At 44.9% G+C, this 27974-nt stretch overlaps 2 protein-coding genes across 6 annotated transcripts in view; both read left to right on the top strand.

Moving 5' to 3' along the window:
- The window catches only part of GTF2I (general transcription factor IIi), a 263654-nt gene that overhangs the window by 146938 nt on the left and 88742 nt on the right, over positions 1-27974 (top strand). The gene's annotated exons all lie outside the window — the stretch shown is intronic.
- Positions 4-9578, top strand: LOC115456834. The gene is made up of 3 exons (XM_030186160.1): positions 4-153; positions 8451-8741; positions 8968-9578. Exons 2-3 carry the CDS (start codon positions 8459-8461, stop codon positions 9468-9470), a joined length of 786 nt encoding a protein of 261 aa, XP_030042020.1. The 5' UTR covers positions 4-153; positions 8451-8458; the 3' UTR covers positions 9471-9578.

Here is a 27974-nt window from a genome sequence, read left to right as displayed (position 1 = left end):
TTGTTTTCTAAGTGTGCTGTTTTTTTATGGCACACTTTTATATTTTTAACGTTCTTACTTCTGGTTCCTGTGAGTGAAGCCGAAGCATGGGGCTGGCTGTTGGAGGAAGAGAGAGAGAGAGGAAAAAAAAACTGTGAAAGGAAGATTGATAAAGTGAGTATAAAACAGTCTTTCTTAAAGGTGAGAAGTGTACCATTAATCTGTTAAGTCTGTATTGTGTAGTTTAGCCACATTAGTTTGTTCTTTATGTTGGATTTTATTGTCCTATGATCATGTCTTAATTACTGTATTTCTCCGTTGACCAGCAGAATGAATCAGCCACACAAGTGGGTGATGTCATCCAATGGCACTGGCATGGATAGCTCCCTTTAGAGCTGAGTAAAACCTAAGACTTTTCTAAGCATGAGCGGGAGTTCCCGCACAACCATTATTATCTCACAAGTCCCCTCAGTCTTTCTTTGTCCAAGCTGTTGCATCGGCACGGGTCTGCTCGTTTTCCAGTATTTTCTCATTTTTCAGCCACTTGAAGAATCTTTCTGTTTTTGATTTTCCCATTGCACCCTTTCAGTGCCTCTTTAAAAACACAATTTAAAAGAAGAAAAAGTAAAGCAACTCTTTTTTTTTTTACTTCACCTCAACAATGAGTTCAACCTATCAGACAACCTTTTTGCTATAAATGGTTTCCAAAGATGCAAGTATGCATGGAAAATGTCATCAACAAAATAGTCTGTTGTTGATGTTTGGGCCTGTAATATGAAGTCCTGAACTGCCTCCATGGCGAGTTACAGTCCCAGGGTGGCTAGAAATACCACGAAATGTGGGAAAGGAAGTTGATAGAAGCTCCAGTTGAAAATACCCCACCATCCAGCTACTCTACCTTCAGAAGCAAATCCTCAAGACACCAAAATGGAGTCATGCCTCAGAAAACTAGAGTTTCAAGGAGTCCTTCTGTAACGAATGAAGACTGGATACCAACATGCTACAAAACGCGGCACAGAGATATTTGATGCCAAAGATAGTGCTGATAGTGCTAAAAGTCTGCAGGTATTCAGTGGCACAGAAGCATATGGTACAGACAGAAACTTTGGCATATTTAGAAAGCCATTCAAGACTTGGAGCAAAATTATTTTGATACTTGCAGAACTAAAAACGAAGCAGAAGCTTTGCAAAGCTGTAAATTTTAAAATCTTACGAGCAACTAATGGCTGTCCCAATTTCCAAGACCGATGAGTCTTCGGCACTGGGTCTTCCTCTGCAGTCATCCAAGGAGTTACTCCAAAGGAGAATTTGGAACAGCTTCAGAACCTCATGAAGGACTTCTTTGTTTCCATTTCCTACTCTTTATTTAAACAACTTTAAACTATTTTCCCAGTTCTCATTAAAAGATTATCTAAAGTGCTCTTTTAATGAGGTCTAGAGAAATGGTTTGCACTGTGCCTCTGAAGGTCATGGACCCCAAACCAAGGCAAATAGTCTGAAATGCTTCTGGCCCTTGCTGTTTTTTTCTCCACGTGAAGGCCAACTGCCATCTTCCTCTTAGACTTGCAGTACACCAACCACTCCTGGGATGAATCATCTGAATGTTCTTAAGAAGAATCACTCTGCCATCTGACTCCTCGTTCTCCACGCCTAGGAGTACCTCACCCAAAATTTATATAGAAAATGGCAGCTGCATAGAGAAGAAAAGTGTAGATGTATTTGGCCTGCTGCAGTTTATTAATACACCCACAGAGACAGAAGCAATCCTAGTGCATAGACTTCTCAAAGAGACTCCAGTTGTGGATGAAGCAAAATCCCATCTCCTGTTCTCCAGTGGCAAGAAATTTGGACCTATATTAGAATGCAGACCATTTCTGGTTTTGCTGTGGTCTAACTGCCTTACCAATCCTTAAAGTAAAGTTTTCCAAAGAACACTCCGTCTCCAAAACTGTACACCTCAGAATTTTCAAAGTACCATGCTAAATATAAGAATAGCTGCTTAACTGTACAAGGTCTAAATAGCTGCTAATTCGCTTTATGAGCCTGATATGCATTGGGGTCTGTATGGCTTAAAATCTTTCTCAGAAACATTTCCCTCAAAGTGGCTGGATATAATAATCAGTATGAGACATCACAGTCATTGGTTCATTTATTCGGGACTAGAAAGGCAGCTTTCATAAACGTAGTTCCTTTTCTTTGCAATACACTCTCATAAGAATTTAGTGATGAAAAATGGTTATCTTTGAAAGTTGAAAGCTTATGGCTAATGGATACTTGTTTTTTGGTGTTTTTAAATTAATACGTTATAAATCGCCAAAATGCTTATGGTGAGTCTTATGTATAGTAAATCAATCAAGGTGATAAAGATAAATTTTTAGACTCACCAATGCAGAAGAATGTGAGGAAACATCTTGGTTGATCAACATATGAGGTTTTGGACACCTTTCCAAGAACCATCACAATAGAGATAGGACTATGCAAAGATGTGTGCAGTAAGTTGGTCACTGTCTCGTGCTGTGGAGAGAATATCTTTTGGAAATTTTAAAAAAGAATCCATTCATTTAATAAAAGACCACTGCTCTACCTGACTCTTATTATCCACAGAAGGACAACCCATCACGTCATAGGAACAACACTAGCCTTATAGAAAGCAACTCTTCTATTGAAGAAGAAGCTCCTCATAAAGTCAGAGATAACAGCAAAACAAGCATCCTCCTTGACCTTGCAGAAGAAAAAAGAGACAGACCAAAGTGTAGACAACAGTTCAACAGAGGTCAGCACCATAATTTTAAAGACTATTAGGAAAACTTTTCACATTCTATCATCTGTTCCAGTTGGAGGCAGGAAATCAGTAATTGAGGACAAATGGGTAGTAAAAGCAGGAAGGCAAAAATAATGTGTACTTCTGACATCCTTGAATGGTCCCATTCAGATCGCCAAACTGAATCCCTGCAGACAGAAGTCAAGGCCCTGCTTTAGAGAGAAGGCTGCAGGGGTGGAACCAAAGCCAGAAATCAATATGGGGCTTCTACTCCAAATATTTCTTAATTTTATTCCAAAGAAATTTGGAAATTTAAGGGTAATATTGGACCTGAAAGGTCTAAACAAGCTCCTGGTTTGAGAGAAGTTCAAAATGTTTCCATTACATACCATTCATCCCATTTTGGACATGAAGGATTGGTTATGTGCTTTGTATCCTGAAGCATGTATGTATATCCTGATCCATTCTTTACACAAATGTTTCTTCCATTTTGTAGTGAATGGTATCTGTTTGGACTATCAGCAACACCCAGAGTTTTCATAAAATGCCTACCAGTGGTAGCTGCCCAGTTTAAAAAAGGTTTGGATGGCTTCCTAAAGGAAAAGTCCATAGACCATTATAAAATGGACTTGGGGAAAATCCACTGCTTATTTCTGGGATAAGCATCATAAAATGTATTGTACTTTTTGGGGATCTTGTTAGGTACATGTGACCTAGATTGGCCACTGTTGGAAACAGGATGCTGGGCTTGATGGACCTTTGGTCTGTTCCAGTATGGCAATATTTATGTACTTATGTGAATTTTTGTTTTTCTTTACCTAAGTGACTGGTAAAAGATTCTACCCCAAAGAGACCAGTCAGTCTCTTCAACCATGATTCAACTCCTAGTATCAATGGGTTTTGTTTTAAATTATCCCAAATCAACTTTATAACCATTGCAGAGACGCCAGTTAAATTGGGATCCTCATAGATATTCAAATAGGAGAGGCCTTTCTCCTAGAACAGACACAAACATGCTGATGGAATCTTGTGAACAGATTAAGTTCCTCAGCTTACTTCTTGATAGTGTTACGTAGAAACAGAGAAAATGATGGCAGGTAAAAACTATACGGGTTATGTAGTCTTCCCATCTACATCAGTTTCTAAGCTTTACAATCGCTTCCTTTCCATTAAGGTTATCTTTAGTTGTCCCATGCTTTCTTAATTTTGGATACAGTCCTCATCTGCACCACCTCCATTGAGAAGCTGTTCCACACATCTAACGCTCTTTCAATAAATATTTCCTTAGATTACTCCTTCTACCTTTCACCTTCATCCTATGACAACCTTGTTCCAGAGCTTCCTTTCAATTGAAAGAGGCCGCCTCCTGTTCCATGGAACCTGAACATAGTTTTAACTAAACTCATAGTATCAGTTGATCTGAAGTTCATACCATTGAGGTATTTCAATGTCGCTATCATGTTTCTCCTCTCACACCTTTTTTCCAAATTATACATATTTAGATCTTTAAGTCTATCCTTGTATACTTTACGATGAAGACTACTGACCATTTTAGTAGCCACTCTCTGGACTGACTCCATTCTTCTTATATCTTTTTGAAGGGTGTGTCTCCAGAAAGACAAACACTGTTCCAAATGAGGTCTCAGCAGAAACTTATACAAAGGCACAGTTACCGCCTTTATTTCTTGCTCGCCATTCCTCTCCCTATTTACCCAGGATTCTTCTGGCTTTTGATTGCTTTTTCCACCCCATTGGAGATTTTGGTTATCATCCACAGAGGCGCAAACCTTTCCCAACAGACATTCTGTAATGTTGCTTACAGAAATATTTAAATGAACCAAACCAAGAACTGATTTCTGCAGTACATTGTCAACAGGCTGGTCCTCAGAATGACCTCTGTTTACCACTACCTTTTGCCTCCCACTCAACTAGTTTCTGATGTAGTCAGTCACTTTAGGACCCATACCAAGGGTGCTTATTTTCTATATAGATCACCTATGCAGAATTGTGTTAGGCTTTGCTAAAATCTAAGTACCCCACACCTTGCAACTCTCCCTTGTTCTAACTCTCAGAGCAGATTTCTAAGGAAGCATTGTAATGAAGTCACCAGAACTTCCCTAATTTCCTTCAATATCCTTGGATGTATCCCATCTGGCCCTGTTGCTTTGTCTACTCTTAGTTTAGCTAGCTTCTCGTGAAAAGTCTTCCAAAAATCATTCAAGGTCTATGTCACTTCAATTCTTATTTGTGTTTGTTTGTTTTTTTGTAATCCTATTCCCGGACCTTCATCTGAGCACAGAATTATTTGTTAAGCAGTACCACATTATCCTAGATACTTCACTCACTTCATTGACAGATAGTGTGCAACAACCAAATTCAGGATTGTCCATTGCAGCTTCCACAGTGCCAAGTGATATACACTACACATTTATCAAATATAGGATTTGGAGGTTGTGTTCTTACACTTAGGAAGCCTGAATGAGATGAGGAAAAATCATATTGGATCAGTTTTTCTTCAGTGCTCTCCAATTCTTCAGTAATGGGTTCTCTGGAGCAGGAACATTAATCCAAATAGACAACAAAGAGGCAATGTTTTATCTAAACAAAAGAGGAGGTACTGGATTTTTTGCCCTCTAGAAAAGAGGCTCTAAATATGTAGAAGTGGATGATCTCTTGTCAGGTTCTCTGGTTGTTTAATATATTTCATCAGCTCAGAATACAATTGCAAACAAACATGGTCATTGGCAACCTCATAAATGATCCTGAAAGATAGTGAAGGATATCTTATAACAATGGGGCATTATAACAATTGATCTCTTTGCTTCACAAAGCAATAAGAAACTCTCACTCTTCTACTGAAGAAGACAAGCAGGAGTAGACTAGTGGCTGATACTTTTAATGTGCACTGCAGAATAGGACTTTTGTACACTTTTCTTCCCATTCCACTAATATCTAAGATCTTGCAAAAAAAAAAAATGCAAGGACGAGGCCTGTGTCTCATTCTAGCAGTAGGTCTGGTTTCCCCATCTCTATCAACTATCAGTCAAGGCAGTGCTTCATCTAGAAGATTCTCTTCCATTCATAACTCAGGGTCACAGAAAAATGCTACATATGAATATTCCCACTCACAGAATGGATGTCTAATGTCACTTGAAGTTTCTCAGATAATAGAAGATATCCTAGTAGATGCTTTAAAAAATCCATTATAAAGTCTTGTAGCTTAAAAATGGAAAAGATTTTCCATGTAGTGGGCTGAGGGAAAGTGTGATCCATTCACCTACTCCGTGGAACCTGTTTCAACATTTATTTATTTCTTTATTGTCAGACCTATGTACTTCAATAAAGATGTATCTCTGTGCGATAGCTGTTTACTATCCTTGTGTTCTACAATAGCCAATCCACTTCACACATACCTAGCAGGTTCCCAAAGAAAAGGGGATGGCATTTGGAATACCACCTTTCTGTGGTTCCAGTCAAAGCGGTTTACATATTATACAGATAATTATTTTGTACCTGGGGCAGTGGAGGGTTAAGTGACTTACCCAGAGTCAAGTGTAGCTGCATTGAGAATCAAACCCAGTTCCTCAGGATCTCAGCTCACTGCACAAAACATTAAGCTACTCCTTCACACCAAACAGCAGATCCATTCCATAATGCTCATACCCAGAGTTAAGTGTTGCCTACATGTCTTTGTATCTTCCAGAAATTTGTCTAAAATCCCTTTAACCCAGTTACATTAACTGTCTTGACCACATCTTCTAGCCACAAATTTCAGTTTAATTGCACACTGAATGGGAAAAAAAATCTTTTCCAGTTTCATGGATGTCCTCTTGTCTTGCCAGTATTTGAATTTGAAAGGTTAAACAACCATTCCTTATTTATCCCTTCTACCCCACTTATAATTGTATAGATTTCTGTTATACCTCCAAACTGAAGAGTCCTAACCAGTTTAGGTTTGTTTGGTTTTTTTCAGGGAGAAGCCGTTCCATTCTCTTTATTTTGGTTCTCCTCCTTGGTACCTTTTTTGGTTCTGAAATATCTTTTTTGTGATGGAGTGACCAGAATTGTGCACAGTACTCAAAGTATGGTCACATCATGGATCAATGCAGATGCATTCTGTACTCCTTTCCAAATAATTTATAACATTCTATTTGCTTTATCACTCCACTGCCATACACTGAGCTGGGGATTTCAGCATATAGTTCACAATGATTCAAGGTTCTTTTCCTGGAACTGTTGTGTAGCCCAGCACCATGTAATTATAGTTAGGATCATTTTTCCCTGTATGGAGAGTTCCAGCTCCCATTCAAGAAACCACCAGTTCCATGGGACCTGAACGTATTTCTAACTAAACCCATGGAATCAGTTGATCTGGAGTAACTGTCTTAAAAAGTTCTTCTCTTACTGGCAGTAAGCTTAACTCAGAATAAATAAGCTGAAAGCTTTTGTTTCATAGTTTCCTTATCTGCAATTCTTCCCTGATAGAGTAGTCCTTCAAGCTCACCTTAAACGTTTGCCACACCACATCAATGAATCACATGTGTCCTTTCTTTCTTTCTTTCTTTCTTTCTTCCTTCCTTCCTTCCTTCCCCCCATACACACAGAACTGAACTGGGCCTGAATACACTGGGCTGTAAAAGAACTCTGACTTACTACATAAAAAGAATACAGCCACAGCAACTGGCTCAGCTCTTCATATCCTTGATCCAGCTGGCTGGAAGACTCTGTATTGCGCTGCCATAATATAACAGGATCGCAGCAGAAGAACATTGAGAGAACTATGGCAGCATTGATTTCTCATCTTCACTTAGGTTCCATTCAAGCGACATGTAGAACTATAACATGATCGTCCATTCACACCTTTATGTCACATTTATGTTTAGATGATGTCTCAAAAGAACTGTGCATTTGGCTAAGCAGTTCTAAAAGACTTTTTAATTAATAGTCAACACTCCTGACACTATGGATTCCCCTGAACATCTTAAAACAATGAAAATATGGCAGCCTTCAACTGCAAGCTCCCCCACTTGTGTCACTGAGTCATTCTGCTTGTGGACAGAGAAATTGAATTAGTTTATCTGTACTTTTGGTTCTCTGAAGACAGCAGGATAAATCAGACACACATAACCCATCTACCTTCTCAGTGAAGCTGTGCAATAGACTGAGAGGACATGTGAATTATTGACTGTATGGAAGCTCCTGCGTATGCTTAGAAATCCTATTTGTGTCGGTTCTGTCAGATGACTTCACCTTCTGATTTATTCTCCTCATTAGAGGGAAGCAACTTCACTTAGTATTATTGATATTTATATTTTAGTTCTTATGTTGTAATTTAATGTATTTTTATATTTATGTCAATTTTAACCAAGATAGGGCCAAATCATTTTTGTTGTATTTCGTTTTAAGGATTAACCTTAAACATTGAAACATTTGTGTGAGAGAAGAATGATAGGAATTAAATTTGTTGAGGGTGTTAAGAGGGAATATTCATCAGAACACCATGTAGACATTACACTGATGCTCACAGAAGATGATAGGCACAATGATTGTCATAACAGATCCATAACATGAGAGTAGAGCCAAAGTAAAACAAGACGATATATAAATAGGTTGATAAGGGATTATGGGCCCAGACTTAAGTAAGGGTTGTATTTTTCACTTGGAGGAAATCAACAAACATTTTCAAGCATTGATTTCATTTTGATTTCAGATTCTGTTATGGAGGAGGATATGCCACCAGAGGATATGCCACCCAGGTACAGGAAGCCAAAGTTCTCCCGTGGAGATCGCCTACTGCTTGCTGAGCTTTTCTTGCCGGTGGAGGAGCAACTTTTCCCAACTCCTGGGAAGCGCCCTAATCTGCGTAGAAAGACAGCTTCCTGGGCAGCCATCCTCCGGCGTTTCAACCAGAAAGCCAGCTATCCCCGGGAGATTGAAGATCTGAAAAAGAAGGCCCGAGAGCTGAGGCAGAAAGAAAGGGAATGGTTGCGTACAGTGCAAGGTAAATAGAAGGTGCTCAATGTGGTTTATTAATGAGTGGGGTGGCTCGGTACGGTACTGGTGGTGGGATTAATTAGTGGGTGGAGGTGTTCAGTGGGATATTCTAGTGTGGGGAGTTCTGTATATGGCCTACTTACTTAGGTAGCTTTTGCTGTCAGAATGCTTCATGCTACTGATGCCTCCTCATTTTTACCTGTGGACTTAATGCTGACACCTTTTTTTTCCAGCAGGTATTGACAGTGCAAAGGCGATGGTGGCAGCCAGTAAGAATGTTGTTGATGTCCCAAATGTTTTTCTTCCTCCCCCTGTCCCTAATCCATTTGTATTTTCCCCACTTTTGCCCCAGGGAGATCAGGATATGAATTCTATCATGGAGGTCCCTCTGGCACAGCCTTTAGATTTTACAGGGTCTGCAGTGGAACAGGCTCTAACTGGTAGGGCTGGGTTTGCTGGAGGTCTTCGGCCACCGCCAATAGAGCCCAGCTTTGAAACAGCTGGAAACACAGCTCTGCTGCACAAGATTCTGCAGAGAGTTGACGACATGCAGGAAAACTTCAGGGGGATGGTGTCAGAGGTGCAGGACTTGGCATTCACTCATCACGAGGAGATTCTTTACAAGTTGGAAAGCATTTCTTTCAATCAAGATATAATGCTTTCCAATCAGGAAAAGATTCTTTCTGCTTTCGAATGGATTGCCCAGGCCCTTGTTCCTCAGGCTCCACCCCCTTAAGGGCTTTCAGGACCTGACCACCTCATCTCCCTGAAGCACTTGTTCTTCCCCTTCCCCACCCCCATCAAGTTCTCCTTGCCTTCTTTTTTCTCCCAAAATCAAATTCTATGATGATTAATAAATATTATTTTTCAATATCCTATGTGTGATGCCTTATTTATTTATTTTTATTTATTTATTGTCCTGTTTTATATACTCCTAGTTGAGGAACAATAAACCTACACACCATTACATAAAAATAAAACATATGTTTCAAACAATAGATATGTTAAAAATAACTACATTTTTTAAAAACTTCTTCTCAAGAAATAACCTACAGCATTAATGCTATTGATGCAGAAGATTGTGCAAAAGTATTAACTTAATTGCATTTTCATGCTGAAACTCCAGCATCTGAGGTAAAGTTTTTATCTTCCAATATTACTTCTACTTAAAGTAAAATAAAAATTTTAAAAAAAATTAAAAAGCTCTTCCTCAGGTTAAAAAATTAGTAAAAGTAGGTTTTATATATACTTGTTCCAGCTCTTGAGAGCCTTCATAGTTTTCATCTCTTCAGGTATTGCCAAACTATTTGTCTTGAATTTCCTATTGTTATAAGATTAAAGCTGATTTTAATGGATAGATCCCATTTTTGATTGGTAGTATAGCAGTTATACGTATTCTCCCATGCATAAGTTTTTTTGCTTGATATGTTGTACTTAACAAGACAACAAGAACATAGTAATATAGTAAATGATGGCAGATAAAGACATGTACGATCCATCCAGTCTGCCCAACAAGATAAACAAATCTCATTATCCAGCAGATCAAGCAAAAGTTGACTAGCAGAAGATGTTTTCTTTAGAACTCTTTGCCGGAGGATGTGGTAACAGTGGTTAGTGTATCTGGGTCTAAAAAAGGTTTGGACAAATTCCAACTTCTTGCCCTGGGATTTGTAGTATGGAGTGTTTCCACGATTTGGGTTTCTGCCAGGTACTTGTGACCTGGTTTGGCCACTGTTTGGAAAACAGGATACTGGGCTAGATGGACCATTGGTCTGACCCAGTATGGCTACTCTTATGTTCTTATGTATATGTATGTATGTACCTATTGGCTTCAACCCATATAATGGGCTAGATAGGCTCACACCCTCTCCTGTTCTCAATCTAACCTCCTTGGGGCCAATGGTGGGGTGAGGGGAAGAGAGATGAGATTGCATGATGAATGGGAGGAAAAAGAAAGAGACAGAAGCATTGGGGGAAATACGGGCAAAGGGGAGGAGGAGAGAAAGACAGGGTAAAACTGGATGCTGAGGGATGAGAGAGAGAAGGGGTGATATGATGAAGAGAGGTGATGTTGGATGGAGAGGGGGTGAAAGTGACAGTGGGTGATTTGGATGGGGGATGAGAGAGAGACAGAAGAGATCCTGGATAGGGGAGGGGAGTCTTGCATGGGAGAGAGAGAGAGAGTCCGGGCCTTAGTGGGGATGAGGCATGGGATGATGTTACATGATGAACGGAGAAAAAAAGAGACAGGAGTGTTGGGGGAGAGATATGCAAAACTGAGTAGAGGGGAGGAGGAGAGAAAGAAAGAAAGGGTAAAGCTGGATGCTGGGAGATGTGAGACAGAAGAGTGATGGGGAAAAGACAGATGGTGAGGGGGTGAAAGTGACATTGGAGTGATGTTGGAAGGGGTTATATGAGAGAGAAGAGATTCTGGATGGCTGAGGGGGGGGGGGGGGTGGAGTCCTGCATGGCAAATGAGAAGGGGGGGAGGGAGTCCTGCATGGTGGATGGAGAGAGAGAGGAGATAAACTAAAAGGCAGAAAATCTGAAACCTAGTGGCCATGAGGCAACTTATGAAAAACATTGATAATCAAATCATTTTATGGTTACCAGTATGTGAGGAAGGGGATGGGTCTCTGAAGGTGTCGAGTGAAGGTGGAAATGAGGCTAAAAAGATGGTGAAAGAGAAGTAATAGGAAATGGGGTATAGGATAAGAGATGGAAATATGACCTGGAGACAAGTGAAGGAAGGAGAGTCAGGAATGGAGCTGGGGCTGGAGAGAGAATGAGAGGCAGTGGAGGGTAGATAAGGGCTAAAAGGGTAAGTATAGGAGATGGGAACGAGTGAGTAAGGAAGTGGGTGAAAGATGGAGGGGGGAGATAGGAGACTGAGGAAGGAGAGACACAGAGGGGCAAAGGGAGTGCTGGAGAGGGAACGAGGGAGATGGGAAAAGCCAATTGGTAAATGAGACAAATCTGTGAAAAACAGACTAAAGACTAGAAGGTGAGAGAATGAGAGTAAAATCAAATGGATGGATATAAATGCAGAGAAGAGAAAAGTGGGGTGAATAAAACAAAATGAAAGATCAGTGCCAGACAGAAGGAAAGGTAGAAGACAAGAGAGACGAAATGGAAAAGCCAACCTGGAAAAGAATTTGGGAGACGACTGACTCATTGAAAGTGGAAAAGAGATGGAGACCAGCTTAATTAGAAAAAGAAAATTCCCAGATGACAAAGATAGAAAAGGAAAAAAAATATTTGTATGTAATACTTTATAAGGACTGAGATATGCCTGCTTTGTTAAATGTATGTTTTTTTCTATTTTTATTTTACAAAGTACAGGGGAAAATTCATTTCTTTTTCTCTCTTACCAATATTGCCCTGCTAAGAGTCTTCCTTTTTAGGGGATCTCCATTTCAGGTTTTGTCTGCATGTTTTTTGTGGTCCCCTATTTTTTATCAGGTGAGAGGCTTTCCATATTCTGAGGTGAAGGATTCTGCTAGCAATGGGGTGGACAACATTGGTCCTTGAGGGCCTCAACCTAGTCGGGTTTTCAGGATTTCCCCAATGAATTATCTCATTATATTCATTGGGGAAATCCTGACAACTTGGTTGGGTTGCCCACCCGTCTGCTAGCATGTAGTGTCTGTCCAAGAATCTGTAATAGTCCAGCTTGTTCCAGTTTCCCTGTAGCAGGTATATTGGTGCTGTAGGGCCCAATATAATATTTGTCACTGTCTTTTCATAGGTGAGTTATGTCTGTTATGGTGTGGTAAGTTTTCAGTATAGGTTTTGATTGTCTTCTTTCAGGATTTTTGTGTTATTTCATAAAGTTTCTGGCCATATTTGAAAGTAGGCTCTGGAGTCAGTGGACCTTGTTACCCAAAGTAAAAATGCTTGGGACTAGTGGTCTCCACATCATGTAGAGTCACCATACAAACAAAAGCCCATCCAATTTTAAAAAGTGTCTAGCAGTGGATGGAGTGGTTGTACTGTCCCTGAAGTGGAGTGGAGGAGTGGCCTAGTGGTTAGGGTGGCTCTGGTCCTGGGGACCTGAGGAACTGAGTTTGATTCCCACTTCAGGTACAGGCAGCTCCTTGTGACTCTGGGCAAGTCACTTAACCCTCCATTGCCCCAGTTACAAATAAGTACCTGTATATAATATGTAAGCCGCATTGAGCCTACCATGAGTGGGAAAGTGCGGGGTACAAATGTAACAAAAAAAAAAGTGATGGTCACCATTTGAATATTTTTACTTGTAGTTAAGAAGACAGGCTGCCTTCTGTGGCCAGTCCTGGGACCTGTGCTGCATCCCGCCTCCTTACCTAACTTCCTATTTCCTCGTAGGCGGGACACAGCAGAAGCAGCCCGTATTAAATCATTGCCACAGCCACCCCACCTGAGTGACAACACTAGCACTGCCACCTAGCCAACACCAACTGGGGAGAGAGTTTCTGATGATATAGTAGGTGATCTTCTGCCATCTAGTGATCACCAGTTGGTGTGGTTTAATATTAGGTGTGGATAGGGTTCATTCAAAAGTGAAGATTCTAGACTTCAAAAAAGCTAACTTTATTCAGATGGGGGATTACCTCAAGGAATTGCTCTCTAGATGGGAACATCTGGAAGAAGGTGGAAAGCAGTAGGCAAAACTGAAAGGAGACATTGTAAGGGCAACAAACCTTTTTGTAAGGAAAGTAAATAAAAGTAAGAGGAAAAGGAGACTGCTTTGGTTCTCAAAAGTAGTAGCTGAAAAGATAAGGAAAAAGAGGTTATCCTTTATAAAATTACAAGAGATCTCAGAAAGAAAAAGACAGACAACAATATGTAGAAAAGCTGAGAGAAGCTGGTAGAGTAGTCAGGAAAGCAAAGATGCAAGTGGAAGAAAAAATAGCCAATATGGTAAAAATTGGGGACAAGACATTTTTTAGATATGTTAGTGATAGGAGGAAGTACTAGAGTGGCATTATAAGACCCAAAGGTGAAGGGGAGCAATATGTAGAAGCTGATAAAGATAAGGCAGAATTACTTAACAAATATTTCTGTTCTTTGTTTTGATTGACTTAATAAAATTTCATTTGAGCCTTTTAAGCTGCCATACAACTTTTTTGTTCTCTTTATTCATTTTGTAGTTGGTTATTACCTCTTTTTTTTCCTGTGAATATTACAAGTATGGAACTTTGGAAGGCTAAGTGCTTTGAAAATATGCCTCAAGGGGACCAACTCTTTTCCATCCTCTATTCTTGTCTCATCTGCTCACAAACGTACTGCATAGCTTCCAGCTGCTCTTTCCAGTAAATTTGAGTGTTGAATGGGAGGGCAGTATTTTCTTTACCCATGGGTCATACGGATTGGCCAGCATCTTGATCAGTGAAGGATTTGAGTCAATTTTTGAGTTGCAGCTGCAGGCGGTTGATGAGCTCCAACACTGCCTCTGTTAGTCCCTGCTTCTGTTTGAAGCCATCCAACTTCTGTTCTAGGAAGTTAAGTGTAGGGATCACCTCACACAGGTTAGCAGTGGCTGGTCTATATGTCATTCTGAAAAGGTTTCAGCAGCTACACACCTGTATCATAAGCAACCAATATTTACACTAATGGGGCTGATCTGACCTTATGCCAAGAGGTAACTCATGAAGTGGTGTTTGGTTCTCTACAAACACTCTGCTGGATGAGGTAAGTGGAACTTCACCTGGTGCCCATATTCCCAGTAAGTCGAGGTTTTCAGCTGGTGGCTATTTCTTCTATAGGTGCTGTCTACCCTTCACAGTCTAGTCAAAATTCCTAGCCATGCATCTCTCTGAGATTTCACAGAGTAATGCTGTAGCTACCTTAGCATCTTCCCTTCCCCAGCCCAAGGGCATTATTTATGACCAGATACAGAAAGTGCACAATGAGCCACTGCCTTAATTATGTTGCTGAAACTATCTGTACTATTTGTTAATATTTATATCTCTGCTACTTAGCCAGTCTTCAATCATCCTTCTGATCACCTCTAAGATATGGACTGAGATTTGGCTCTGGTGCATCACATAGGTATGCAGCAAAGCGCATCTGTACCATGCTGATGTGCTTCCAGTAGAGCTGTTATCCATGTGCTGTCAAGGAAAGGCAGACATGCGTAGGATTTTGGATGGTCCAGATAGTGGTAAAATGGTTGCTATTATGCTCTGCCTTGATCAGCTGCATTCTCCGAGGACAAGCAGGCTGCTTGTTCTCACGACTGGGTGACGTCCGCGGCAGCCCCCACCAACCGGAAGAAGCTTCGCGGGCGGTCCGCACGCAGGGCACGCCCACCGCGCATGCGCGGCCGTCTTCCCGCCCGTGCGTGACCAGTCTTTTCTTTTCCGCGCCTGGAGAGAGTCGTGCCGTCGCCGCTCTCTCTTAGCAGCCCCGGAAAGACCGTCGCGTTTACGCGATTTTGTTTATTTTTCGTTAGATTTTGTTGCCGCGTGCGCTCCTGTTTTTCTTTTCTAAAAAAAAAAAAAAAAAGAGCACGCGCTCTTTTTTTCCCTCGTTTTTCTAGCGAGGGCGTTGCGTTGCGGCCTTGTGGCCGCGCGATCGATTTATTTTTCCGAGGTGTGATTTCCGCCACCATTGACGACTTTAACTTCGCCGACGCGATTTTTCCGTCGATGTCCTCGAAGGTCCCGAGTGGATTTAAAAAGTGTGGTCGGTGCAGCCGGCCGATCTCGCAGACCGACACCCACGCTTGGTGCCTCCAGTGCCTCGGGCAGGAGCACAATATCAAGTCGTGTTCTCTGTGTCTCGGTCTTCGGAAACGGACTCAGGTTGCGAGGCAAGTTCTGCGGGACCGTCTTTTTGGAACTTGCGCCGGCCCCTCGACGTCAACCTCGACGGCATCGGTATCGACGCCTGGCCCTTCGGTACCAGTATCGATGCCCGAGAAATCGGCACCGATGGCATCGACCCCAGGAGAACAGGTCCCGTCGGCCCGCCGGTCCTCCGGTGAGGGGTAAGAGGCCGCGTGGGCAGTCGGCCCCGGTCACTCCCTCAGCCCGTGGCCCTCGGGACCGAACCCTGTCTGACCCGGTTCCTCGGGACCGAGGGGGATCGACCTCCTCCTCCTCCATACCACCTGGCACCGGTGACGGGCACCGCAAGAAGGCTAAGAAGCACCATCACCGGTCGCCCTCGATGCATCTGGCTCTCGGTACCGGGGAGGAGTCGACGCCGAAGCGTCCGCGTCGAGAGGAAAGGTCCCCCTCGGTGGTGGAGGTACCGCCACGTCAGGGTCCCAGCACCTCGGTGCACTCTCCTGGACCCGAGCAGCTTCCGGCACCGACGCCTCTACCGGCCCCCACGTCTTTCCCGACAGCGGGCCTGGACGAGTGCCTCCGAGCCATCCTTCCGGGGATCCTGGAAGGGCTGATGCGCCAGGCTGTGCCGGCGCCGGGGGTGCTTGCGCCCTCGGCGCCGATGACTGTGGCGCCGGCGAGCTCTAGCCCGGTGCCGAGGCCGTCGACGCCGTCGACGCTTGCGGCGCCGGTCTCCGCCACGCAGGTGGAGTCCCCGTCGACGTTGATGGAGGGAGCTTCGTCCCCGCCGGCGCGGGAGTCCACCGCTCGACGACACCGAGACCTCGGTGCCTCGACGTCGAGCCGGGCCCGGTTCAGGACTCGGCTACATGAGCTTATGTCCGATACCGAGGAAGAGGCCTCGTGGGGGGAAGAGGAGGACCCCAGATATTTCTCCTCAGAGGAGTCTGCGGGCCTCCCCTCTGATCCCACGCCTTCACCGGAGAGGAAGCTCTCACCTCCTGAGAGCCTCTCCTTTGCCTCCTTTGTAAGGGATATGTCTATTTGCATTCCCTTCCCCGTGGTCTCTGTGGATGAGCCGAGGGCTGAGATGCTCGAGGTCCTCGACTATCCATCACCACCTAGAGAGTCCTCCACGGTGCCGTTGCACAATGTCCTTAAGGAGACACTGCTTCGGAACTGGATGAGACCGCTATCTAATCCCATCATCCCCAAGAAAGCGGAATCCCAGTACAGAATCCACTCGGACCCAGAGTTAATGCGGCCCCAATTGCCCCATGACTCGGCGGTCGTGGATTCTGCTCTCAAGAGGGCACGGAGTTCGAGGGATACCGCCTCGGCGCCCCCGGGGCGGGAGTCTCGCACTCTGGACTCGTTTGGGAGGAAGGCCTACCAATCTTCCATGCTCGTGACCCGCATCCAGTCATACCAGCTCTATACGAGCATCCACATGCGGAACAATGTGAAGCAACTGGCGGACCTGGTCGATAAGCTCCCGCTGGACCAGTCCAGGCCTTATCAGGAGGTGGTCAGGCAGCTGAAGGCGTGCAGAAAGTTCCTGTCCAGGGGTATCTATGACACCTGTGACGTGGCATCTCGTGCTGCGGCCCAAGGTATAGTGATGCGCAGGCTCTCATGGCTGCGTGCCTCTGACCTGGACAACCGCACCCAGCAGAGACTGGCCGACGTCCCTTGCCGGGGGGATAATATTTTTGGTGAGAAGGTCGAGCAGCTGGTGGACCAACTGCATCAGCGGGAAACCACCCTCGACAAGCTCTCCCACCGGGCGCCTTCAGCATCCACCTCAGTAGGTGCACGTTTTTCCCGGGCCCGGCAGGCTGTACCCTATTCTTTTGCAAAGCGTAGGTACACCCAGCCGGCCCAAAGGCCTCGTCAGGCACAGGGACAGCCCCAGCGCGCTCGTTCTCGTCAACAGCGTGCGCCTAAGCAGCCCCCTGCGCCTCCACAGCAAAAGCCGTGGACGGGCTTTTGACTGGATCCACGGGAACATAGCCGCCCTCAAAGTGTCCGTACCGGACGATCTGCCGGTCGGAGGGAGGTTAAAATTTTTTCACCAAAGGTGGCCTCTCATAACCTCCGACCAGTGGGTTCTCCAAATAGTGCGGTGCGGATACGCCCTGAATTTGGCCTCCCTGCCACCAAATTGTCCTCCGGGAGCTCAATCCTTCAGCTCCCATCACAAGCAGGTACTTGCAGAGGAACTCTCCGCCCTTCTCAGCGCCAATGTGGTCGAGCCCGTACCACCCGGGCAGGAAGGGCAGGGATTCTATTCCAGGTACTTCCTTGTGGAAAAGAAAACAGGGGGGATGCGTCCCATCCTAGACCTGAGAGGCCTGAACAAATTCCTGGTCAAAGAAAAGTTCAGGATGCTTTCCTTGGGCACCCTTCTGCCAATGATTCAGAAAAACGATTGGCTATGTTCCCTGGATTTAAAGGACGCATACACTCACATCCCGATACTGCCAGCTCACCGACAGTATCTCAGATTCCGCCTGGGCGCATGGCACTTTTAGTATTGTGTGCTGCCCTTTGGGCTCGCCTCTGCCCCACGAGTGTTTACAAAGTGCCTCGTGGTGGTGGCGGCGTATCTACGCAAGCTGGGAGTGCACGTGTTCCCATATCTCGACGATTGGCTGGTTAAGAACACCTCGGAGGCAGAAGCCCTCCGGTCCATGCAGTGCACTATTCAACTACTGGAGCTGCTGGGGTTTGTGATAAATTACCCAAAGTCCCATCTCCAGCCAACCCAGTCTCTGGAATTCATAGGAACTCTGCTGAATACCCAGACGGCTCAGGCCTTCCTTCCCGAAGCGAGGGCCAACAACCTCCTGACCCTGGCTTCGCAGACCAGAGCGTCTCAGCAGGTCACAGCTCGGCAGATGTTGAGACTTCTGGGTCATATGGCCTCCACAGTTCATGTGACTCCCATGGCTCGTCTTCACATGAGATCTGCTCAATGGACCCTAGCTTCCCAGTAGTTCCAAGCCACCGGGAATCTAGAAGATGTCATCCGCCTCTCCACCAGTTGCCGCACTTCACTGCTCTGGTGGACCATTCGGACCAATTTGACCCTGGGACGTCCATTCCAAATTCCGCAGCCCACGAAAGTGCTGACGACGGATGCATCTCGCCTGGGGTGGGGAGCTCATGTCGATGGGCTCCACACCCAGGGTCTGTGGTCCCTCCAGGAAAAGGATCTGCAGATCAACCTCCTGGAGCTCCGAGCGATCTGGAACGCACTGAGGGCTTTCAGAGATCGGCTGTCCTGCCAAATTATCCAAATTCGGACAGACAATCAGGTTGCAATGTATTACGTCAACAAGCAGGGGGGCACCGGATCTCGCCCCCTGTGTCAGGAAGCCGTCGGGATGTGGTGTTGGGCTTGCCAGTTCGGCATGCTCCTCCAAGCCACATACCTGGCAGGCGTAAACAACAGTCTGGCCGACAGATTGAGCAGAGTCATGCAACCGCACGAGTGGTCGCTCCATTCCAGAGTGGTACGCAAGATTTTACGAGAGTGGGGCACCCCCTCGGTGGACCTTTTCGCCTCTCAGACCAACCACAAGCTGCCTCTGTTCTGTTCCAGACTTCAGACACACGGCAGGCTAGCGTCGGATGCCTTTCTCCTTCATTGGGGGACCGGCCTCCTGTATGCTTATCCTCCCATAACTTTGGTGGGGAAGACCTTACTGAAGCTCAAGCAAGACCGCGGCACCATGATTCTGATAGCGCCCTTTTGGCCCCGTCAGATCTGGTTCCCTCTTCTTCTGGAGTTGTCCTCAGAAGAACCGTGGAGATTGGAGTGTTTTCCGACTCTCATTTCGCAGAACGACGGAGCGTTGCTGCACCCCAACCTTCAGTCTCTGGCTCTCACGGCCTGGATGTTGAGGGCGTAGACTTTGCTGCGTTGGGTCTGTCTGAGGGTGTCTCCCGTGTCTTGCTTGCCTCTAGGAAGGATTCCACTAAAAAGAGTTACTTTTTCAAGTGGAGGAGGTTTGTCGTTTGGTGTGAGAGCAAGGCCCTAGAACCTCGTTCTTGCCCTGCACAAAACCTGCTTGAATACCTTCTGCACTTATCAGAGTCTGGCCTTAAGACCAACTCAGTAAGGAATCACCTTAGTGCGATTAGTGCTTACCATTATCGTATGGAAGGTAAAGCCATCTCTGGAGAGCCTTTAGTCGTTCGATTCATGAGAGGCTTGCTTTTGTCAAAGCCCCCTATCAAGCCTCCCGCAGTGTCATGGGATCTCAACGTCGTCCTCACCCAGCTGATGAAACCTCCTTTTGAGCCACTGAATACCTGCCATCTGAAGTACTTGACCTGGAAGGTCATTTTCTTGGTGGCAGTTACTTCAGCTCGTAGGGTCAGTGAGCTTCAGGCCCTGGTAGCTCATGCTCCATATACCAAATTTCATCACAACAGAGTAGTGCTCCGCACTCACCCAAAGTTCCTGCCGAAGGTGGTGTCGGAGTTCCATCTTAACCAGTCAATTGTCTTGCCAACATTCTTCCCCAGGCCGCATACCCGCCCTGCTGAACGTCAGTTGCACACATTGGACTGCAAGAGAGCATTGGCCTTCTACTTGGAGCGGACACAGCCCCACAGACAGTCTGCCCAATTGTTTATTTCTTTCGACCCTAACAGGCTAGGGGTCGCTGTCGGGAAACGCACCATCTCCAATTGGCTAGCAGATTGCATTTCCTTCACTTACGCCCAGGCTGGGCTGGTTCTTGAGGGTCATGTCACGGCTCATAGTGTTAGAGCCATGGCAGCGTCAGTGGCCCACTTGAAGTCAGCCACTATTGAAGAGATTTGCAAGGCTGCGACGTGGTCATTGTCCACACATTCACATCACATTACTGCCTGCAGCAGGATACCCGACGCGACAGTCGGTTCGGGCAGTCGGTGCTGCAGAATCTGTTTGGGGTGTAAATCCAACTCCACCCTCCAGGACCCGAATTTATTCTGGTCAGGCTGCACTCTCAGTTAGTTGTTCTTCGTAGGTCAATTTCTGTTGTTCCCTCGCCGTTGCGAGGTTCAATTGACCTGGGTTCTTGTTTTGAGTGAGCCTGAGAGCTAGGGATACCCCAGTCGTGAGAACAAGCAGCCTGCTTGTCCTCGGAGAAAGTGAATGATACATACCTGTAGCAGGTGTTCTCCGAGGACAGCAGGCTGATTGTTCTCACCTACCCTCCCTCCTCCCCTTTGGAGTTGCGTTTTCATCTTTTGCTTGTCATTCAACTGGCGGGAACGGTCACGCACGGGCGGGAAGACGGCCGCGCATGCGCGGTGGGCGTGCCCTGCGTGCGGACGCCCGCGAAGCTTCTTCCGGTTGGTGGGGGCTGCCGCGGACGTCACCCAGTCGTGAGAACAATCAGCCTGCTGTCCTCGGAGAACACCTGCTACAGGTATGTATCATTCACTTTTGTGTCTGAGGATGCTCTTGACTATACAGAGTGGGTATGTCATCCCAGTATTTGATTGTGTTATGGCTCCTCGCTTGTGGAATTTGTACCCCAATACCTTCAACCTCACATAGAAAAGTTAAAGCTGACTTAAAAAGCCCATTTCCTTACTCTAGAGTTTGGCCTTCAGTGTGTTCACTGATGGATGGAGGATGCCAGCACATGGCTTTACCTCCTTTTGCTGTCTTTATCTGATTAAACTAATTGTTGAAGTTTATTGTTCACTGTTCTGTTGTGTAAGTATGAAGGGCTGGTATAGCAAATTGTGAAATAAACATAAATACACTTTTTATATGGGGCCTAGCAGGATGCAGCAGCCTCTTGAAACCTGCATTATCGACCTGCTACTGGGGGGTAATCCAGAGCAATCATTTGCTCAGTGTAGCTAGCGATGACCTTACAGGCTTCCTTCCTCAATCTTCAGGAACCATTAGCTTCCTGGTGACTTTCCACTGTAGATTGTATGCAGGCTGCTCATTTGCAGCCTCATGGAGAAATAACTGGGGGGGGGGGGGGCAGTTTGGGAGCTTGCAGCCTCATGGAGAAATAACGGGGGGGGGGGGGGGGGAGGGGAAGTTTGGGAGCTTGACTTCTTTCCTGTAGATACCTTGCTGATTGGACTGATGAGCAGAGTACTGTCTAGAGCATCTGCCTGCTCTGTGTGCAACAATGCCATATCTTCTTTCTGGAGGTGATGTTGCTTTGAACCTTTGGAAAGGTGCCCCACTATCTTTCCTTAGGTGACTTTCTCCTCTTACAGTGAAGTCAACACCTTTAGGAAATGAAAGTGGTTCAAAATCAATGCTCGTTTGTTTGGTTTATTTTTTTTTTAAATTCACCCTTCTCCTCCTGAATAATGTCTCCATATCAGGGGCGTAGCTACGGGTGGGCCTGGGTGGGCCCAGGCCCACCCAATTTCAGCTCAGGCCCACCCAGCTGATCTCTGCAGACTTGCAGCAGCGGCGAACTGGCGGGCAGCGGCACTAAAAGCATAAAGCAGCGAAGCTCTTCGAGTCTGTCCTTCGCTTTCCGTTTCCTGCCCTCTCAGCGTCCCGCCTTCCTTTGATGTCATTTCCTTTTGGGCGGGCGGGACGCTGAGAGGGCAGGAAACGGAAAGCGAAGGACGGACTCGAAGAGCTTCGCTGCTTTATGCTTTTAGTGCCGCCGCCCGCCAGTTCGCCGCTGCAACTCCAGAAGGAAGCCATTTTTAAAAAATCTGTTTCTACTCCCCTGCGCAGCCGTCGCCATTCACTTAAAGCACAGCAAGCAAACCAGTGAGCTGCTGTGCTGTCTGCATCCACGTTGTCTTCTTTATTCAGCAGAGGGTGGTGAGCAGAGGGAAGGATGGGACTGGGAGGGGTAGTGAGCTGAGGGAAGGCGCAGAAGATGGATGGGACTGGGAGGGGTGGTAAGTACAGAGTATGGGGAATGGGGGACTAATGAAGTGGGTGAAAGATGGGGGAGGAATTTAGGAGACTGGGTAAGGGAGAGACAGAGGGGGGAATGGGAGTGCTGGAGAGGGAATGAGAGGGAGGTGGTCAAAGGGGAGAAAGGAGCATCGATGGACATGGATGGGAGGACAAGGACCAGGGAGAGAGGAGAAATTGCTGGACATGGAGGGGAGGGCAGGGGAGAGAGGAGAATTTCTGGATATGGATGGATGGAGGGGGCAGGGGAGAGAGGAGAATTGCTGGATATGGATGGATAGATGAATGGAGGGCAGGGGAGTTGCTGGACATGGGTGGATAGAGCGGAGGGCAGGGGAGAGGAGAGTTGTTGGACATAGGTGGATGGAGGGGAGGGTAGAAGAGAGTTGCTGGACATGGATGGAAGGAAGGGCAGTGGAGAGAGGATGGTTGCTGGACATGGGTGGATGGAGGGGAGGGCAGGGAGAGAATTGTTGGACATGGATGGAGGGGAAGGAAGGGAAGACAGGAAGGAGATGCACATGGATGGAGGGGAGAAAGAAGAAGAAATTCTGGACATGGATGGAGGGGAGGGAAGACAGAGGAAGGAGATGCACATGGATGGACGGAAAGGGAGAGAGAAGAAATGCTGACATGGATGGAGGGGAGGGAAGAGAGAGAAAGGATATATGAGGGAAAAGGAAGAGAGGAGAAAAACAGCACATGGATGGAGAAAATAGGCAGAAGCTGGATCCACTGGACAGTCAAGTCTGCAGAGGACCCAGCTTTTACTTACGGATGTAGAGCAAGAAATGAAGAAGAAAGGAGGAAAGTAAAGAAATAAATGGAAAGGAAGCCCTGGAAACGGAGTTAAGAGGACAGATAGCAGCAGAATCAGATACTGGGCCAGCATGATCAGAAAAACAAAGTCACCAGACAACAAAGGTAGAAAAAAATCATTTTATTTTCATTATAGTGTTTGGAATATGTCCACTTTGAGAATCAGGTGCTCAACATTAAAAGTTTATATTTATTTATGGCATATTATCCCACATTAAACATGAATTAGATTGGAACCTGGGATCATTTAATTTTTTTTTTCCTGGAGAGAGTAATGCATTGCCTCCCCCCCCCCCCCCCCCAGGCTCTCTCCCCGGCTATAGCCAGCTCTGCAATTTTGAGGGGGGGGGGGCGCAGAGGTGGACCGGGGAGAGAGCCTGTTGTTAAACATTTACCAGCAAACCACTGTCTAGTGCCCACCCATCCAACCTGTTGGCCCACCCAAAAATTGACTTCTGGCTACGCCACTGCTCCATATGAGTTAGTTTTGTTGTTTATCATGATAAAAATGAATCATACAGCTAAGACGGTATGTTGGAGATGTCAATCTTTCATATTTAATGGTAGTACTGGGCTCACATCTCAGTATATTTCCTTTGCTTCACTGTGTGTTTGCACTACCTACATCACAGTAAAGACTGACATGAACAAAAGTTACAACCTTTCTCTGTTAGTAACTCACTTCAGTCTTTGTGAAGCTGGTTAGCTACAGTGGCCCTGTACAGTTAGACTATTAACAACTAAGCTTATTAACTTTCTCTGTTGTAATCCCAGTCTTTTTGTTTTCTGATCCAAGAAGCAAAAACAGTAAACTAGTCAGCTGCTAATCCAGAAACTGTTAATTTCTGAGGTGTTTTCTTCTTCCAGTATGCTTCAGCACAGTGAACACAGCATAAAGCAAAAGGTATACAGGGAGTTGATTCAGCAGTTGCACATCCATTTAAACCTGAGACAGGAATGGGTAGAGCGGTGGACAAAGATGAAGATGAAAGATTGGTGATTGTTGCATAGGACAATAGACCATGGACAAAAGATGATTCACAGCTAGCATAGAAATTAAATACTAAAACAGACATGCAGATTTTTTTTTAACACAGAACCCAAAGTTCTACATATCTCACCACTAGGTGTGATGCACTGATGCACCGTTCTGTATACATGCCTTGTAAAAAATAAGACAGCATGGCTCATCCATTGGAAATTGTGTCAACACTAACATCACTGTACCAGAATTTTGTTTTATTCAAAATTACTTATTGTTTCCTGAATAAATTTAATCAAAATATTGTACATTCATCAGACAGAAGCAACAATAAAGTAACCCTTTTCCTAATTTCAAGACATAATCTAGTAACTTTAATAGGGAATAAAAAAAAGTTAATGTTTTCCAAACAGCTGCAGATTATTTTCCAGTCAAAATTCAGGTGGTAACTATTCCACAAGGAAAGATCATCAATCAAAAAGTCCTGTTCTCTATAGCAAGTTTGCTAAGGATTCCTGATGGTAGAATTAAAAAAAAAAAAAAGCAGAATCACAATTGTCTCCCAGGCACATACCATTTCAGTCAGTCAAGCAAATATAGTGGATGACAATAATGCAGGATTTGACAAGTCTTAGGTTGCCATATTAACTAGAAACACTCCCTAGCATCTGTATTGACGAGACAGGTGACACCTTATAGTCCGGGGTGGGTAGCCTTTATACACAGAGGGTCACATGAATGTCAATATTATCTCTGGTGGGCCGCAACATTATGTAATGTTGGAACCAGAAATCCACAGATTTCCATAAGTCTTCTGTGATAAATAAAAAAATTAACTACAAACGTTGGAAACAAACAAAGGTAGAGATTCCCGTTAGACACAAGGAGGGAGTTTTGAATTACAGAGGGAAAAAAATCCCAGGTTCAGAGGGGTAGGTATCTTGAGAAGCTGGAAAGAAGAGGAGGAACACTGTAGTACAAAGAACAGAGATCCTAGGGAGAGTAGTGAAGAAAATGCTTTAGGTAAAAAAAGAGTGATACCAGATTGAGAAGAGGAGGGATTAGTGTGGACATAGGAACCGACTCTGGGGGTGCTTGAGCATCCCTACTATTGAGAAAATTCCTTGTATGTGTCCAGGCAGGGGTTATTTCCATTGGGCTTAGAACACCAAATAATTTTGAAAGGGTGCTGTTCCTGTGGCAGTGGCGGATGCATTGTAAGTAGAGCTGGCTTAATATGGGAAGAAGGTAGCTGCTTGGTTGCACAATGACTGTGAGGAGTCATTAACCAGGGGAGGGGGATTTAGCTGTGTAATTGGTGGGGATGAAGCCTTGGGGGGGGGGGGGGGATAGATGGCAGTGCTAGCAGAGGGAGATTTAGGTGGCTACATGTGTGTAGTGCAGCCTTGTAGGGTGGTTGCACAGCTTCCTATTATCTTGGAGGAAGGGGATGTAGCCAGTTAGATAATTGGGGGGGGGGGGGGGGTAGAGTTTTAGTGGTGGCTGACTAGCTTCCTGGGTGGTTAGGCTAACTGGGATGGATGTAGCTGGCTATATTGGGGAGTGGTAAAGGTTTAAGGGGTGGTTTGACAGGCTTCCTGGATGGTCAGGGCAAGTTGGGGAGGTAACCGATTGGGGAAGAATGGAGATGGTGAGATAAGGAAGGGAGTCTGCTGGAGAAGAGAGAGACTGAGTGACGACAGAGTGGGTGAATGAGAGAGAGAAACTAAGTGGGCTGTGGAGCTCTGGTACATTAAGGCCAATATTTTTGTTTCCCTTAGACACAGAACAGGAAAACAGCCTTAGTAACTTGGGCCCTAAAGAAGCGGTGGTAGACCTTTGATTACAACAAGGAGAGGGGTAGGGGAAAAGAGTGTTAAATGTCTCAGCTGTAGTCCCCTAAATTTGGGTGATGGTTTCTAAATTTAAAGAACATTTGTTGAGGCCTATCATAATGTAATACGTGGAAGGCTGAAATTAACAGTTTAGTAAAAAATTATATTAAATTGACAGAGCTGCAGGATGTATGGGGTAAGGAAAAAGTACTGTGAGTTAAACTGGTAAGAGGGAAAGGAAAATGTATTTACATTGGTGTAATATACAGACCTTTGCAGTCATAAGAAATGGACAGAGACTTAATTGAAGACATCCACAAGATAGCTAGGAAAGGGGAAGTACTACTGATAAGTGATTTTAATATGCCAGACGTTGACTAGGGCGTCCCTGCTGCGGGGTCATCTAGAAGCAAAGGGATCTTGGATTCTCTACAGGAAGATTTGTTTCAGCAGTGGGTAATGGAACCAATGCAGGATGGAGCTATTCTAGACCTGGTGCTTACAAACGGGGAGAATATTTCTGATGTTACGGTGGGAGATTATTTGGCATCTAGTGTTCACCCGAATGGTGTGGTTCAATATTAAAACAAAAGAGGAGAAGGCTTACTCAAGATTGAAGGTCCTAGATTTCAAAAAAACTAACTTTGCTGAGATGGAGGAATTTCTCAAGGAAGAGTTAGCTGGATGGGAGCAGGTGGTGGAAGTCGAACAGCAGTGGGCAAAACTGAAAGGAGCTATTTTAAAGTGACAAACCTTTATCTTAGAAAAGTACATAAAACTGAGAGGAAAAGAAGGCAGCTTTGGTTCTCAAATACAGTAGCTGAAAAGGTAAGGGAAAAAAGGTTAGCCACCTTATGTTACACAAGATGACAAAAAAAAAAGGAAAACAGGCAAAAATACTTAGCTAAGAGAAGCTGGAAAAATTGTTAGGAAAGCAAAGAGGCAAATGGAAGAAAAGATAGTTGATATGGTAAAATTGGGGTACAAGACGTTTTTCAGCTATGTAAGTGACAGGAGGAAGTGCCATAATAGCATTGTGGGGCTCAAAGCTGAGGGGGAGGAATATGTAGAGGCAGATAAGGATAAAGCTGAACTAAACAATTATTTCTGTTCTGTTAATTCTCCTGTACACTTCTCACAATGGCATCTTAGCAGTGCTTAAGTTTCGATACAGTCTATAATATATATTTGTTTATTTATTACATTTGTATCCCACCTTTCCCGCATAGCAGTAGGCTCAATGTGGCTTACAGGTTCCGGAGAGGAGCATACCAACTCCGGGAATATATACAGAGTAGAAAATAGAGTAACAGTAGGTGTAAGGAAGCTGATAAGGTTCCGGAAAAGAGAATACAGCTCTGGGACGAATATATAGTAGCATATAGAGAGAAGTAATCCCAATGAGGCTGATAAATCTCCGGGGATGGGACTACAGCTTCTAGTGAGCAATACAGAGTAGGATAAGGGTAGAAGTACACTTAATTATAACTGGAGTGGTAAAATTCGTACAGTTTGAAGTAATAGGATTATGTGGAAGGTGTATTGTTCATTTCTTAGATCGAAAGATGTGTGGCATTGTTCATGAACTAGTTGGGCTCTGCTGGGTAGGCTTTCGGAAAGAGGTGAGTCTTGAGGTCTTTTCGAAATTTTAGATGGGTGTTCACAGTTCTAATGTTTCTAGGTAAAGCGTTCCAGAGCTGGGTGCAAATGTAGGAAAAGCTGGATGCATATGTTGATTTGTATTTTAGTCCTTTACAGTTTGGGTAATGCAGGTTTAAAAATGTTCTTGATAATTCGATGATGTTTCTAGTTGGTAAGTCAATAAGTTCGGTCATGTAGGTTGGGGCCAGACCATGGATTATTTTGTGGACCAGAGTGCAAATTTTGAAGGCTATTCGTTCCTTGATTGGTAACC

Source organism: Microcaecilia unicolor, chromosome 13 (genome assembly GCF_901765095.1).
Source record: "Microcaecilia unicolor chromosome 13, aMicUni1.1, whole genome shotgun sequence".
NCBI lineage: Eukaryota > Metazoa > Chordata > Amphibia > Gymnophiona > Siphonopidae > Microcaecilia > Microcaecilia unicolor.
The sequence above is the reverse complement of the archived record's forward strand: the minus strand, read 5'-3'. Positions and strand labels throughout refer to the sequence as shown.